A 14,837-nucleotide genomic window follows, 5' to 3' on the forward strand; every position below is an offset into this window, starting at 1 on the left:
CCATGGTGGGCATTTAACAGAAAAAAACATTAGCATTAGGCCCTTTGGGCTCTTTTAACTCCCAGTTTCTGCTCTAGGATTCGAAAACCATAAACCCTAGAGTGAGTCTGGTGTCAAGGGCTTTTCGGGGGTTTGTAAACTGTGAAGCACACGTTTCCCTTGTTTGGTCCTCCTTTTCTTTCTTCCCAAGTATGAAAACTGGATATTATTAATTCCCAGACCCGTCCTGGACAAACAAAATCCTTACGAAATTGGCGTCGGTAACATTGCCTCCTAGCCTGTATGATGATCTTAGTAAGCCTCTATTTGGAGACACACGCATCCGAATAAGCAAGACCAAGAAAGACATGGGAATCTCACAGGAATGAGTCACACGTCTAGCACAAACTAACCCACAAGCGGAAGCTGAATCAGTTGCAGGCTGCTCTGAAAAAAAGACCGGGTTTTTTTTGGACTCATGGCGGCTAGAAAGCTTGTTCGAGATTTGTTCCTCCACAGACAACCCCTTCTTCTTCTTCAGTCTCAACAACAGGTATGGTCCTCTGAACAAGTTGCCAATCAAAGATTGAAACTTTCGGCTGTTTTATCAAGTTAATTTGATTTGATGTGGTTTTTGGTGGGTTGGGTTTTGCTGAGATAGGTTTCAGGCGCGAAAATTCGATTGCTTTCGGCAAATGGGTATTGGGGAAATCGTCGATTCAGTGTCTTCAATGAGTTTTCGAAGCAGGTCAAGGAGGAAACCAATAAGTACTTCTCATTCTCTCTCTCACTCTATTCTACATTTGTAATATTCATTTGGGTGTATGTATTTAGCTGAGCTAAACAGTATATTATGGCAAATTGGATTGGTAAAATATACCGGGCAGTCTAAAGTCTTGAACTTTTTTGGGTAAAATATGATATTTTGATTGGTTTTACTTGTTAAGATTGGGTTGGTTTGCGAGTTGGAACAAGTTATTGGTAATAGCTAGAGTCCCCAGTCGATTGTGAAGTAAAAGTTTGTGAATTTGCCTGTTTGTTTCTCGAACTTCAGACCTGTGCGGTATTGTTTTTCTGATCATGAGTTTGTTTATAACTTTTGGTGATCACGATATGTTCGCATACTGATTACAACATTAAACTCAGTATCATTTCTGTGGCTGCAGGAATCAACAATTTAAAAAGACGGTCAAGGAACTGAAGGAGCAAGTGGAAGAGCTCAAGGGGGTGAAAGAAGATCTGAAAGTTAGGTAATTATGCGATATAATGACTTAATGCCATAAGAAATGTTAAAATTTTTAGTTATAGGCTGAGACATACCCTTGTATGTCAAGGCTGGTGGGCACTACCCATGGCGGCTCTGAGATGATGAAATCGCGAATGCAGAACGAAGCAGACAACGGAGCAGCTGTACAAGCAGGTGGATGGTGTTTGGACAGAGGCTGAAGCAGCAGCAAAGAAGGTATCATTTCATAAAACTCTAAAATCTGCAGTGCTGCGTATATGTAGAAATCTGAGTGTGTGTGCGTTTGTGGCCATAGGACTTTGTTAGAGGCTCTTTCTTGGATCTGTGTGTGTGTGTGTGTTTGTAACAATTGTGAGGCCCTTCTTATATATTTAAAGAATAAAAAAAAAAAACTCTTGCAATGGCTCCAATTTTCTAGACAAACATGTTTTTTTCGGTTATAATTTAGATTTATGTGCAGTTGTGTGGCTGCATTCTTCTGCTATGCACCAGTTGTTATTGCCACTTTGGCAATTGGTCATAATTTATTATCAGAAGATCTTGCATCTGTTCTGATAATTATGTTTTCATTTGACAATTATGTGTACAGGTCTCTGCAAATGTAAAAGAGAAGATCTCGGCTGCCACAGAAGAGGTCTGCTTTTTACCTTTTACATGTACTGTTAGATACTTTGATTGGTTGATACATTTCTGTCTACCTTTGTTTGTCCAATTTAGGTCAAAGGATCTTTTGGAATTGGGAAAGAGCAGGCTTCAGGGCCTTCTGGTACTTCAGCTGATCATGTTGCTGATGAAAAAGATGGAAGCAAGGCCTCGTCCACCGAAGATAAACACCAGCACTCAGGGTCTAGTGATACTGCAGAAACATTATTTGGAAAATTTAGGTCAAGGGTTTCTTCATCAAATGTTTCCTCTGTCTTTCATAGATTCAAGGAAGCAAAGTTTGTTGACATGGCCAAAAAAGGATATGAGATTGTAAAGGATGAGTTAAATGGTAGTCCAAGTAAGAAAAAGCATCTAGGGTTTGACCCTTCTTCCATCCCACGAGTTGAAAGAAGTGCAACAAGCGCCATTTCTATTGTACCCACCAAACAATCTCGTTGGAGCAAAAAGTGGGAGTCTTTCAGAATGAAGGTTAGTTTTTAATTTTTTATGCATACACGAAGTATCATGAAGAAGTTCTATCTATTTGCCTCTTCTTATACGTGAAATAATTTTATTTCTCTCTTACATAGATGCAAGGGAATCCTCTATTCAAGCGTATCAGTGGGATAAGTGAACCTGTTAAAATAAAAAGTGAAGAGGTATATAGTTGCAATCCAAATGTTCTTTTTCATCTTTAAATTCTAGTTTTTACTTCATTTTGGTGAGAAGATGACAATTATCTTGTTTCATTTACTGTTTCTATTTTTCGTAATACGACGCTGTTATGGATGCCATCATTTGTATTAAAGCGGGTAGGAAGGCATAATTACATGCTGTGTGTAAGAGAGAAATAGTTAAGAACTGCTTCAGATTGTTGTGATCTTGGCTTTCAGTTGTCCCTAATAGTTTTGTGTATACTACATCTCTTGGTTTACTGCATCATTTGTCCTTGTTGGAGTTGGCAGATCATTGATGACATGAAGGAACGCTGGGAAACTACTGATAGCCCAATAGTTCACAAAATTCAGGAGTACGCTTCTAAACCATTGTTACTTGTTCTGCTCATTACTTATGAATTTGTTTCACCCTAAAGAGGTATTTGCAAAATATTTGAGTGCTTAATTTAGCCATCCTGTCTTTTACAGTATCAATGAAGCTATTTTTCAAGAAACAAATGCTGCAGCATCAATCAAGGAGATCCATGCCCGAGATCCGTATGATCATAGTGCCATTTCCCTTGTCATATTTATCTTATACTAAAATTACTTTATTAATTTCTTTTCCCATTGTAATGTTTTGGATGGATTAGATCTTTCTCTTTACCAGATTTTGTGGTAGAAGTTCAGAATGCGGTCAAACCTGTGTTAAATGCTTACATGAAGGTTAGAAATGGTCAATTTGTGGCACTTCACTTTTTTTTTTTCTCTCATGGTTTAATCTTCATCACAATGATAGAGTTTCTCTCCTTCATTGGAATAACAAAAACATTGTATCAACAGGGAGATATTGAAACATTGAAGAAGTACTGTGCTAATGAGGTGATTGAGCGGTGTAAAGCCGAGCGTCAGGCTTTTCAAAGCCATGGCATCTTTTTTGATAACAAGGTAGGAAATTTTGCTTCTCCCCTGAAGATATTAGTATTTCCATGACAAATTTTGTTGCATTCAGTAGTGACAAAATTATAAGAAGAACCCATGTTTATCGTTTTGTCTCAGTGTTGATCATATAACATTGATATTTGAGTCTGAAGGCTACCCTTCGATAAAAGAATGAGAAGTAGAGTTAGAGGTATTAACTTAGGGAGTTGATATTCGACATGTTACAATAGAAATATTGTTATCCTTATGTCTCTGCTGAAGCTAAACTATGAATAATAGTTAATCAATGTGTGTGATTTGGTAGGGGACTTAACTAAGCTCCTTTCCAATTTGACACACTTTGATATGGTAGCCATATCATTTTATATCACGCTGTTTGCATGATGTGGAGAGCTGATTAAGGTTACTAAATAACAGTTTTGCATGTTCTACTTAGTTGATTAAGGTTAAGGAGCAGATTTTGTCTACCTTCTGTTTTTCTTTGGTTGAAATGAGTGAGGGAAGCCTCTTCATGTTATGCTGTTTTTGGCATGGATATATCATCATCATGTTATGCTGTTTTTGGCATGGATATATCATCATCATGTTACTAATAGATGGTTGCCTTTTGGGAGTGCAGATTCTACATATATCTGAGGTGGATGTAAAAGAAACCAAACTGTTGGGAGACTCTCCGATAATCATTGTAACGGTAGGTATTTTCTCTTTTTTTCCTCAATTGCAACTGTTGTACAGAAGCTGATAGTCTGATAGTGACGACTCTTTCCACAAACTTGTTGCAGTTCAAAACACAGCAAGTCTATTGTGTACGTGATAAAAATGGTGCAATAACAGAAGGCAGCCAGGTAAAAAACAATATTCATATATCTAAATGTGCTATTTTTCCTTACTTTGAGCAATGGTGAAATGTCTAAAAGCAAGCCCCAGAATGAATCTGAATCTTCAGTCTATCCCTTTGTTGGTGAAGACGTTTGACGACTTGGTTCAATCTCTATTGAGAACAGTAAAGTTATATAACGTCCTAAAGGATATAGTTTGGGTTTAGTTAGTGAGTTTGACCTTAAGTGATTCTGCGTGGGTGCATCTTTGAACCATTCTTCTCTGTAAAAACATGTACTCTTTCTTCAGTATCCTACTTATTAAAAAATTTATATGTACTTACCCATGTTTTGTGAAATTGAATTGCTTCATTAGGATACGATCCAAACCGTGTACTACGCCTGGGCCATGCAACCTTGGGATCCTGAAGAACTTCCTGAAGGTGCTCTTTTTCCCATATGGAGAGTGAGAGAGATGCAACAATTTGGAATTCAAGCCCTCATTTAGTTCTTTACATAAACGCTGATCTTAACCGATGGATGTTGTATCATTTTTATTTTCCTGTGCCATCTCAACTTCTCTGGGTTTTGTGATTCACTGCCAGGAAATTTTGTAGTATATTATTTTAGTATGATCAATTCAATGTAGTTCTTTACAGAGAGCATAAGCAAATCTAAATTCCTCCAAATTTCATTTTTGGGAGTGACAGATTTCATTCTGAACAGATAAATATTATCAATACAAATTCTTTGTTACTGCATACTGTGGATCACTTTCTTTCATTCTGTTGTTCCATTGCAGGCAAAGATTTTGTTGTTCTCTTTTATTCTTTTCTTTGTGGGATGGGAAGAATGGAAACTTGGTTTTCATATTTTCTATATGAAACGGAACAATCTATCTCCTTTTCTTGCTATGTTTTTTTTTCCAACTACGCGACTGAAGAATATTTACAAGTTGCAGGAAAGGAAAATTAGATGCAGTGTACAATTGTACTGCACTAAAACAACTTTGGAGAATAGACAATAAGAAAGTGAAAACATCCATTCCCATCATCAGGTAATTGGTTGAGGTTCTGAAACATTATTTAGGAAATGCTCCTACTGAATAACTTATCCTTGGATTTTTTTTTTTCGATTTTCTTTCTTTTTTGACTTGGAAAGAAATGATCGAACTAGTTCCTATAGGATTATAACATTTTGCTTAGCACCCATATAGAAAAAATACACACATATCTCAGCAAAATGATTGAAATAATGTGTATTTTTTCATGAAACTTGAGACCATGGGGTTGATATTGGATTTGAGAATCGAATCAAGTACATGTACAAGCTGAGATTCTAGAATCATGCTGCTTTTTGTTCTCTCATTTTCTGTAAAGTCAAGCGCATGGCTTAAGAAGTAGGCTACTAATTCATGTAAAACGAATCCAAAATCCAAAAGCTGAAGGAATATAATCTAGCAGCTTACCCTACTATTAAAGATGCACCTTAACAAAACCTCTCCCGCATCCCATTCATGTCTCGGTTGAGGTAGGCTTCCACCAGCCAGAAAGGCTTGGAAGAGCTTCACTTGTAAACTACACAGCAAGCTCCACAAACGCAAAGCCATAAACAAATCCAGATATCAAGTCAAGCCCTCACTACAATCTCTATTCAAGTTCGATCCTACAAGTTTCTTCAGCTATGCTTGAAGCACAAACCACATTTTCGCAAGAATTGTCTTAGCCTGCTTTAAAACAGGCATGCACATATTTATGTTGATAAACTCTTTAAAGAGTCCGCTGTCTCCGAGCTAGTTGCCGAGCGTTGTCTCCACTAGCAAAGTCTGTGATCAAGCCTATTGCTGATCGCTCTGTACCGGAAGCAAGCAAGCAATCTCAATCTGCAGCTACTGAGAACTATATTTTGTTCAAGTTAGTTTGCATCACAAAGAAGAGGTTTCCATGGCAATTACTTGGTTTTAGCCAAAACATTGTGATAAAAGACATTTGAAGCTTTAACCTCTGCTTGATCACCAACATTAATGAGAAGAAATTAACTCAAGAAGAAATTATGTTTATATTATGCCTAGAGAAAAGTAACCAAAGTCTACTAGTTGATCTAGGTTTAAAAGCTCAGGACATGCAACTTGTCTCTTCTGCATCTCAGTCAAAACTCCTGTATTACCAGTCACTGCCTTAGACTGAAGATTAAGTACATAAAACTTCCTTGAATCCTTGAAACATTCATCAGCCATCATCATTCATCATCATTGCAAGCTGATTAAATAAAAGTGATCAGTACACTAACTTTATGATCCGAGTGGAATGACATTTTGAAATTCAATTTAAACAGGTGATATAAGAAAACATCTCGAGATCAACCTTGAGTAAGCATTTTCAAGTCGAATAGAACAAAAGAGAGGTGACAGAAGAACAGTAAAGAGGGGAACAGAAAGACATCATTAACTAAGAGAATTCTTGATAATCTTAACTTTAAACAACAGGTCTCTCTTAACAGTAATAACAATTCATGATTCACTCATATCCAATAAAACCCTTAAAAGCTTCAACCACAAAAAAAGATTGCCACTTGTTTTATTAAAGAATTCAATATATCAGATGAACTACGTAAAGAGTTTTTTTTTCAAGAATTACAGATTTAGTAAAGAACAGAACTGTTCTGAAACACGTTAGGATGATAGCACCCGTACAAATGTAAAAGCTTGAAAGTTAAAAAATCAATGTCACTCCAACTTTGCTTCTTGATCTTCATCTATAGCCTACAACAATAAAAGAGGTTCTTTTGTACGTTTTCACTAAAAAAAACAGAGAGAAGGAATTTTATGTTATATACATTGTTGGATTTCGAAATTGGGTTCAAGCCTTCATACAGAAAACCACACATTGGAAAGGACTTGTCACTCCTAACCCTTGTCCTCATAAAACAAAAGAAAGGAATGCTTAGTTTACTGTTGCACCAAAAAGTCTACTTTGACAGTAGAATTGGAACTCCAAACAATGCAGCATTCGCCAGGGAACAAAACAAACATAACAAAAATTGAGTAAAGGAAATCACCTTCTGGAAGCCAACCGTAACTGCGGCGAGTGATGGAAAGCATGCAAGTCATCAAAGCCGAAGCAGTGGCAGTGTGGTAGGGCAGCATCGACTCCACACAGAAGCTCAACTCAACACGACACCTACAGCAGCAACCACAAATCACATCCTTTGAATGCTAATACAAAATGTACTCTAATCTACTTGGTTGCCTGAGAGCGGGAGATGATGTACGTTGCTTGGCTCCGACGCGAAACGGTGAGCGAGCAGCTTTCGCTTCAGTGGCGAACCGTGCAGCTGAGGCGCATGACCGGAAAATGGATCTGCCGGCGGTTGAGGTGGCCATGCGGAGGGTTTTAGGTGTTCAAGTAGTAGTGCATGTAAATATTCAGAGACTCAAAACACCCACAGCCCTAAACCTTGGGCTTTACGAGGGTGTGTTCGGTCCAAGGCCAGTGCCAACTGCCAATTACGGGGGAATGTTGAGGTCGAAAGAGCGAGGGACATAGGTGAGGATGTGGGGATTAGTTGTGCAATATTGGTTGACACTTGACAGGATCAATCCCAATTAGCACTGAAAATTTGAGGGACAAAGAAGCTTTGGCATATCCAAGTGCTAGTGCAAATGCTGCAAGGAGAGGCCACGATTTCGGCTTTCTTGGTCCTTTTCTATTTGCAGCTTTGGTTGTTCTTTCTTGGATTTGGTTTGATTCAGGTATCTAGCTCTTGCTGGTTTGAGATGGTTCCCGGCCCATTAATTTCAATGGTTGTGTGCAGGTTTTCACTTGCTGGGGTTTTTAACTTTTTGTCGCATTGATCATCAATATCTGGTTGGTTGCAGATTTTTCACCCCTTTAGCCACGTTTGGCGAAGGAATGGATTACGATAAGATTGGATTTGTATTGATGTTTTCATGTGTTTGGTATAAGAGGATTAGAGCTGGAATAGATAAGTACAAGAACCCAATTTACATTGGATTCAGACTTCTCGATCAACCCGATTAGGATAATGCTTTCATGTTCGATTTCGGGTTCGCGGTGGAGATGCAGACGATGATTAATTGTTTGAAGAAGGATGGTGGTCAATTGGTCAAGATCCATCCTTGAAGTTAGTTATAAACGATCCTGTACTGCTGTGCATACCCCACCTCTCCAACAGGAGTTGATATCCTACATACCCTGACAAGATTTAAATTTCCAATCCTAGACTAATCCGAACCACCAAACACCATTTCATTTTTGGGAGTGACAGATTTCATTCTGAACAATAAAACAATACAAAATTCGTTTGTTACTGCATACTGTGCATATATCACTTTCTTTCATTCTCTCAGATGAAGGTTTTTTTTTTCTTTTTCCCTTCATTTCTAGGATAGAAAGAAATGGAACAATCTATCTCATTTTCTTGCCGTGCATTTTTCCAACTACGCGACTGAAGAATATTTACAAGTTGCAGGAAAGGAAAATTAGATGCCGTGTGTACTGCACTGAAGCAATTTTGGTGAATAGACAATATGAAAGTACAAAGCATCCATTCCTATCATCATATCATCAGGTAATTGGTTGAGGTACGCTCTGAAACTTAATTTATGAGATGCTCTTATAGTCTTATACTGATCTTATCCTTGGATTTTTTTTTTTCCCAATTTTCTTTACCCATATAGAAAGAAAAATACACACATATCTTAGCAAAATGATTGATGATGTGCCCAATACTATTTAGTCTAGTGGCATAAGTAGTGGGAGACAGTAGACTAATTGTTGCATATGAATTGTTTATTTAATAAAATAAAAAAATGATTGATGATGCGTATTTTTTCATGAAATTTGTGGCCATGGGGTTGGTTGATATTGGATTTGAGAATCGAATCAAGTACATGTACAAGCTGAGATTCTAGAATCATGCTGCTTTTTGTTCTCTCATTTTCTGCAAAGTGAAGCGCGTGGCTTAAGAAGTAAGCTACTAATCCGCGTAAAACCAATCCAAAATCCAAAAGCTGAAGGAACATAATCTAGCAGCTTACCCTCTACTTAAAAGGAGCACCCAACACAACCTCTCCGCATCTCATTCATGTCTTGCTTGAGGCTGAGGCTTCCACCAGCCAGAAAGGCTTGGAAGAGCTTCACTTCCAAACTACACAGCAAGCTCCACAAACGCAAAGCCATCAACAAATCCAGAAATCGCGTCAAGCCCTCCACTACAATCTCTATTCGAGTTCGACCCTACAAGTTTCTTCAGCTACGCTTGCAGCGTAAACCACGCTATTCGCTGCGCTTTCGCCAGAATTGTCGTAGCCTGCTTCAAAACAGGCATGCACATGTTTATGTGGACAGGCTCTTTAAAGAGCCTGCTGTCTCCGAGCTAGTTGCTGAGCGTTGTCAACAGCAGAAAACTCCACTAGCAAAGTGTGTGATCAAGACTACTGAGGATCGCTCTGTACCAGAAGCAGGCAAGCAATCTCAATCTGCAGTTGGTGAGAATAGCGAGTCTGAAGGAGTAACCAGTGCTGCAGATGATATGTGGGAGTCACTGGGATTTGGCTCCCCCCAGATGGATGGAATTGATGAAAGAGCCGAGGAGTTTATAGCTCGGTTCAGGGCAGAAATGAAGGATCAGGAGACGTTGGCCCGTCGCCATTTGTAGTAAAAAGTTTGTAGTGAAGAACAGCTTGAATAAATACAGTAGATTCTGTACAGGGTGTAAATAAAGCCAATTCGACTTGCAATATATAGATGAAGTGTGAATCCCAAAAGTAGGATTATGGGATTTCATGTACAAAATGAGGTTCTTAAACTCTTTTAAGTTGGGAACTACGTGCCCAGTTTACAGTTTGAAAGGGCTCTTCATGTTGACACATTAGATTAACCTAACACCAGAAGAAAAAGCTCTTGCACTTTTGCTTTCAACAATTTATTCATAACAAACATAGTCCTTGGCAGGACCAGAAACAGGAACGTAATACTTAAATTCAAAGTAATTATATTACACAACTCGTTTCATGCCACTAAAAAAAATTTAAACAACAATTGAAGGGAGTGAATATGACAGCCTACCACCATTCACTCTTTAACAGCAACATAACTGCCAATTCCCCAGCATTTAGCTCAACGGTAATCAGACCTCACACTGAGATTTGCTTAAGAAATCACATTCAGAGTCGCATACAAAGATGGCTCCTGCTAAGTATACTTTGCCACAACTGATCCAAGAATGATCTGACCAAAATGACCCGATCTGATTCATGTAGGAGTTAAACTTCACCACAATTATATGATGACATCACTTGTATGATACATCTGAATTCAGTTGAGAAACTCCTTCATTGGATCATCATGGTGAACTTTCTTCATCCTGTAAGCCTCCATATCCTCTGCAGTAACCTCATCATTCCATCTGACATTGTATTTGCGTTTTCTCTCATCTCTCTCTTCTTTCCTTCTTGCATCCTCTTTTTTAAGAGCTTCAGCAAGTAGTTTCTCATCTAAAACCAAATCTTCCGGGATGTCAGTTCCCCAAGTAGCAGGTCTTTTCTCCTCCGCAGGAGGAGGCATTTCTCCAGCAGCCTCTTTACGAGCAATGTTGGCCTTCATCAGATCTGATGCAGCCTCAGCAGCTTCTATTCCAGCAGCACCTGTGCAATAGCTGTTTCGAGTTAACTGCTGACAACACCTGTATCCCCATTGATGATCCTTCCACCACGAACCCCATACACAGGTGTGGTTGTTGACATAGACATCTTCTTCATACTTGCTTCTGGGAAGTGTGGTTTCCTATATCAGTCAAGACAGATTGATCAGACACCTATTATAATCAACTCTTTGAAAGCTTGATTAGTGCTCCTTGAGTTCCAAAACAAGGCAGATAAAAACTAAGTTGCAAAACAAAAAGCCACATGAATAAAAAGTTTATGCAAATTATTTACCTGTCCTTTGATAATCCTCCCAGCACGATCATATTCAACTTCTCTTTCACTCTGTCCCAGTAGAAGCTCCCTAGGAATTGCTTCTTCACTAGCTGCATTGCCATACTTCTCTAGAATGGTGTCCTTTGTGTGCGACTTCAAATTCTCCTTAATTACTTTATAGTTCTTATAAAGTAACTCAGCCTGGGACGGGGCTGCTTGCATGTGAATGTCTTGGCCTTTGTCAAATGCTTCCCAAGCATGGATATTCAGCTGCTTGAATTCCATTGCTTGACCACTATTTCTATATCTGTTATCACCCTATAATACAGAAACCAGAAAATCCAGATCAGTAACACATAAAGTACTAAAGAAACAACCATACATATGCAGATAACCGTCTGAGCCACTTACCGCATAAAATTTCTCATTTGGATCAGCATCTGGAAGAGGATCCTCACGCATGGATCGGGTTTTGGGATCATAATGTGCAGAGTTGACGTCAAGGTTTAAAAGATATTTTGCCGTATCCTCACGAATACGTAAATTCCTGTAGACAAATATATATGAATAACGTTTACATATGACACCAAGTCCCAAGAGAGAACAATTCTAGCATTACTATACAGAAACCAGCACATAAACATTCTCACATAACATTTGCCGTTACATGTTCACATAATAACACCCATTTTACACATGACGACAATAAAACATCACATAAAACGGAGCTGTTACCTGACAGTTCCTGTGCTCCCACCACCTGTTGTACGAACACGCTTCTCAACCTTTGCAAAGTCCATTTGTTTGCTCTCATCAACCTTGGCTTCATCCACCCGCAGATCATCCTCATCCTCAGCCTCCTCTTCATCCTCTTCACTAACCCCATCCTCACCATTTTGGTTATTATTTTTTCCCTCCAATTTTTTTAGTTGTTGTTCTTTTAAGAATTTCCTTCGTGCTTCATCTCTTGATTCATATCTCTCGATGACTAGGGCATAGGATGATGCATCATATCCATTCCAGCGGTCCCTTTTTCCATCATAGTCGAGCTCAAAAGTCTCTACCTTCTCATCAGGAGCAATGTGCTTGTTTGTATACATTGCTCCCACTTTCCTGGGTCTTTCCATACAAGATTTGATATCATGTGACATGGCTCCACAACTGCAGAAATAGACATTCAAAATTTAATCTCCAGTTCATGATATACAATGATGAGGAAAGAAAAACCTCACTCTAGTATGGATAAGGGATGCATCTGCATTCCCAAGGATGGTCAAAACAACAAAAGTCACCAAAATGTTCCATCCATTAAATACATATGCATTATCTAAATAGAGTCAGGATGGAACCAAAAGACACAGATACATACAGATACACCTATACTATATAGATAGGTATATATATATATATATATATATATATATATATATATATATATATATATATATATATATATATATATATATATAGAGAGAGAGAGAGAGAGAGAGAAATAGACTTACTTCTGACATGCACCTTTCCTATATTTATCAGCCTGGCCTATCTTTGCACCTCTGTCGTACCACGATTTTGTGTAATTCGGATCTGATTTCCATTTCCTTTGATGTTTCAAGCTCTGGATCAAACCACAAACAAAAAGCCAGAACAAAACAACATGTATCAGTATCAGAACTCATACCTCACACCAAGGCTTGTTTATCATAACTATCAAGTTAGCACAAAAGAAAATGAACAACTTACAGGTCTCTCCGCATTGAGATACCAAGGTGCAGATGACATATACTGAGGAATATGAGGATTGATCTCCTTTCCATCCTCATCGAGTTCAGCTGGTGCGAGCCCAGCCTTACGGGCTTCTTCCAATTCAATTTGCTTACGATGATCTTCCCTAGATTTGAATGCCACTACAACACCAACAGCAATGAATACATCAAAACTATGAACTTTTATTCCCTTTATTCCTCTACTCATACAGTTTAAGCCTTTTGATTTCGGCTCGAGTATTAGACTCATGATTTGAACTTCAAAAACCAACTCTCAACTAAATTGAATATTGTAATAGTAAGACCCCATCGAATCTCAAATTTCTGGGAAAAAAAATTCTAAATTATCAATTCAGGTCCCGAAAACCCTAAAATCCTGAACCAATCCCAATTTCAACCAACACAGATAAAAAGCCCAAATCGCCAATCTAAACAAGTAATTGATACGATTCAAATTTCCACACCAATCAATTAAATACGAAATCACACAAAGGATGGGTCTTTCTTGAAGATTTGATAAATTTTTGAAACTAAAGGGTAATGATATGAGAGATGTGTGAAGGAAGAAGGCAGAGAAAACGAACCTGAAGCAGTCGCCATTTTTGGGTCGCGGTGAAGCTAATCCAAGGAGAATTGTCTAGAGTAGAAGAAGAAATCCCTAGCTGCCTGAACAGAAGAAATTGAGAGGGTCTTGTGTATCGGGAAGCTTTATATATGTGTCTCTTTTCTCCGCTGCATATAGGAGCAGCGAGGCGGTTATGTTCCTTTCCAAACGACGCCGTTAGACTTTTTTTTTTTTTTGGATCGGTGGTGATCAAGGTAGCAAGCCACCTAAATTAAGAATTTAAGATAGCAAGTTAGAACACACCCACCCAGTCAGTATTAGGACTGAGGTCCATAGGGTACCCTAGTCAAGCCAAACTAATCTCCCGTGGCATGCGCACGAACCTGAAGACCCATCAAACCCGCTGGCCACAAACTGGTGGGAGTTGAAACTTGAACGCTAGACATAATAAGTTGCTCGACCAATTTTATCACACCAGGTGGTTTTCCTCTTTTCTTTTTTAATCCGAATAGTTTAGCTTATTTTTTTGATAATTGAGTGTTTATGTTAGTCAATAAAGTTTCATAAACACTTTAGGGAGAAAGATAATAAACAAATGACAGAGTTTTATTAGATAAATATTAACTTTGAGCCAAGGGGACGATTTAATAAATCGGTGACACATGTAACCTAACAATCCAACAATCTTAAAACAAAGGTTAACATTAGAACAAACAGTTCTAGAATGGAAATTGTCCATCTACCAAATAAGACTATTGGATGTCGGGAATGACATAAATTAGTAGCAAGTGATTAATGAATGGAAAACACTGTGAACTAGAATCCATCCCAAAATCTGAACCAAGTCCAAGACCTAACCTAACTCGGATTCCATAAGGCCATAACAGATATTCCGTATTGATAAATTCTAAGGAATTAAAAGGAAAAAAAAAACCAAAAAAATCTATCAAGTGGTGAGAGAATATGACATACATACTATACAAGGATATGATTAAGGTAAGTGAGAGATTTCAGATTTGCTCCCTCCAAACTCTAAAGTAACATAAAAATAAAAAATTTTGCTTGCCAATGTAAATTCTAGTTGTGGAAGTTAAAAGCAGGACTTAATCATTGGTTTTTTTTTTTTTTTTTTTTTTTTCAGCCTGTAGTAGCTGAGAAAATACTTAGGATTTTTCTAAGTAGAAATGCAAGTGTTGATAAGTACAGATGAAAACCGAGAAAGAAGGGCATTACTCAATTAGATCTGCTTAATTAGTGCTTACTGGATTGCAAGAGAACAGGTC

The 14,837-nt window shown here is 38.1% G+C and overlaps 3 protein-coding genes across 3 annotated transcripts; 2 read left to right on the forward strand and 1 right to left on the reverse strand.

The window, feature by feature from the left end:
* LOC133739657 (mitochondrial import inner membrane translocase subunit TIM44-2-like) lies at positions 1 to 4,984 on the forward strand. Its single transcript, XM_062167437.1, has 14 exons — positions 1 to 532; positions 641 to 747; positions 1,146 to 1,229; positions 1,366 to 1,441; positions 1,815 to 1,859; positions 1,943 to 2,359; positions 2,461 to 2,529; positions 2,836 to 2,900; positions 3,016 to 3,084; positions 3,180 to 3,252; positions 3,370 to 3,474; positions 4,088 to 4,159; positions 4,251 to 4,313; positions 4,663 to 4,984. Exons 1-14 carry the CDS (start codon positions 458 to 460, stop codon positions 4,792 to 4,794), a joined length of 1,452 nt encoding a protein of 483 aa, XP_062023421.1. The 5' UTR covers positions 1 to 457; the 3' UTR covers positions 4,795 to 4,984.
* A 4,340-nt stretch (positions 4,985 to 9,324) lies between these two features.
* On the forward strand, positions 9,325 to 10,150 carry LOC133736332 (uncharacterized). Its single transcript, XM_062163788.1, has one exon. The coding sequence runs from the start codon at positions 9,393 to 9,395 to the stop codon at positions 9,963 to 9,965; it is 573 nt and encodes a 190-aa protein (XP_062019772.1). The 5' UTR covers positions 9,325 to 9,392; the 3' UTR covers positions 9,966 to 10,150.
* A 66-nt stretch (positions 10,151 to 10,216) lies between these two features.
* LOC133736331 (pre-mRNA-splicing factor SLU7-A-like) lies at positions 10,217 to 13,733 on the reverse strand. Its single transcript, XM_062163787.1, has 7 exons — positions 13,574 to 13,733; positions 12,967 to 13,130; positions 12,729 to 12,841; positions 11,962 to 12,387; positions 11,638 to 11,773; positions 11,245 to 11,544; positions 10,217 to 11,092 (listed from the first exon to the last, which is right to left on the reverse strand). The coding sequence occupies exons 1-7, from the start codon at positions 13,587 to 13,589 to the stop codon at positions 10,625 to 10,627; spliced, it is 1,623 nt and encodes a 540-aa protein (XP_062019771.1). The 5' UTR covers positions 13,590 to 13,733; the 3' UTR covers positions 10,217 to 10,624.
* Between the last annotated feature and the right edge of the window lie 1,104 nt (positions 13,734 to 14,837).

The sequence above is a fragment of the Rosa rugosa genome, chromosome 3 (genome assembly GCF_958449725.1).
Source record: "Rosa rugosa chromosome 3, drRosRugo1.1, whole genome shotgun sequence".
Taxonomy (NCBI): domain Eukaryota; kingdom Viridiplantae; phylum Streptophyta; class Magnoliopsida; order Rosales; family Rosaceae; genus Rosa; species Rosa rugosa.

Coding starts and splice junctions, on each gene's coding strand:
- LOC133736332 (XM_062163788.1), top strand. CDS start 9,393: ATGTCTTGCTTGAGGCTGAGGCTTCCACCAGCCAGAAAGGCTTGGAAG.
- LOC133739657 (XM_062167437.1), top strand. CDS start 458: ATGGCGGCTAGAAAGCTTGTTCGAGATTTGTTCCTCCACAGACAACCC. Junction 1,442..1,814: donor CTGAAGCAGCAGCAAAGAAG/GTATCATTTCAT, acceptor TTATGTGTACAG/GTCTCTGCAAATGTAAAAGA. Junction 2,901..3,015: donor ATAGTTCACAAAATTCAGGA/GTACGCTTCTAA, acceptor TGTCTTTTACAG/TATCAATGAAGCTATTTTTC.
- LOC133736331 (XM_062163787.1), bottom strand. Junction 12,842..12,966: donor ATCTCAATGCGGAGAGACCT/GTAAGTTGTTCA, acceptor GGTTTGATCCAG/AGCTTGAAACATCAAAGGAA. Junction 11,093..11,244: donor GGAGGATTATCAAAGGACAG/GTAAATAATTTG, acceptor TGACTGATATAG/GAAACCACACTTCCCAGAAG.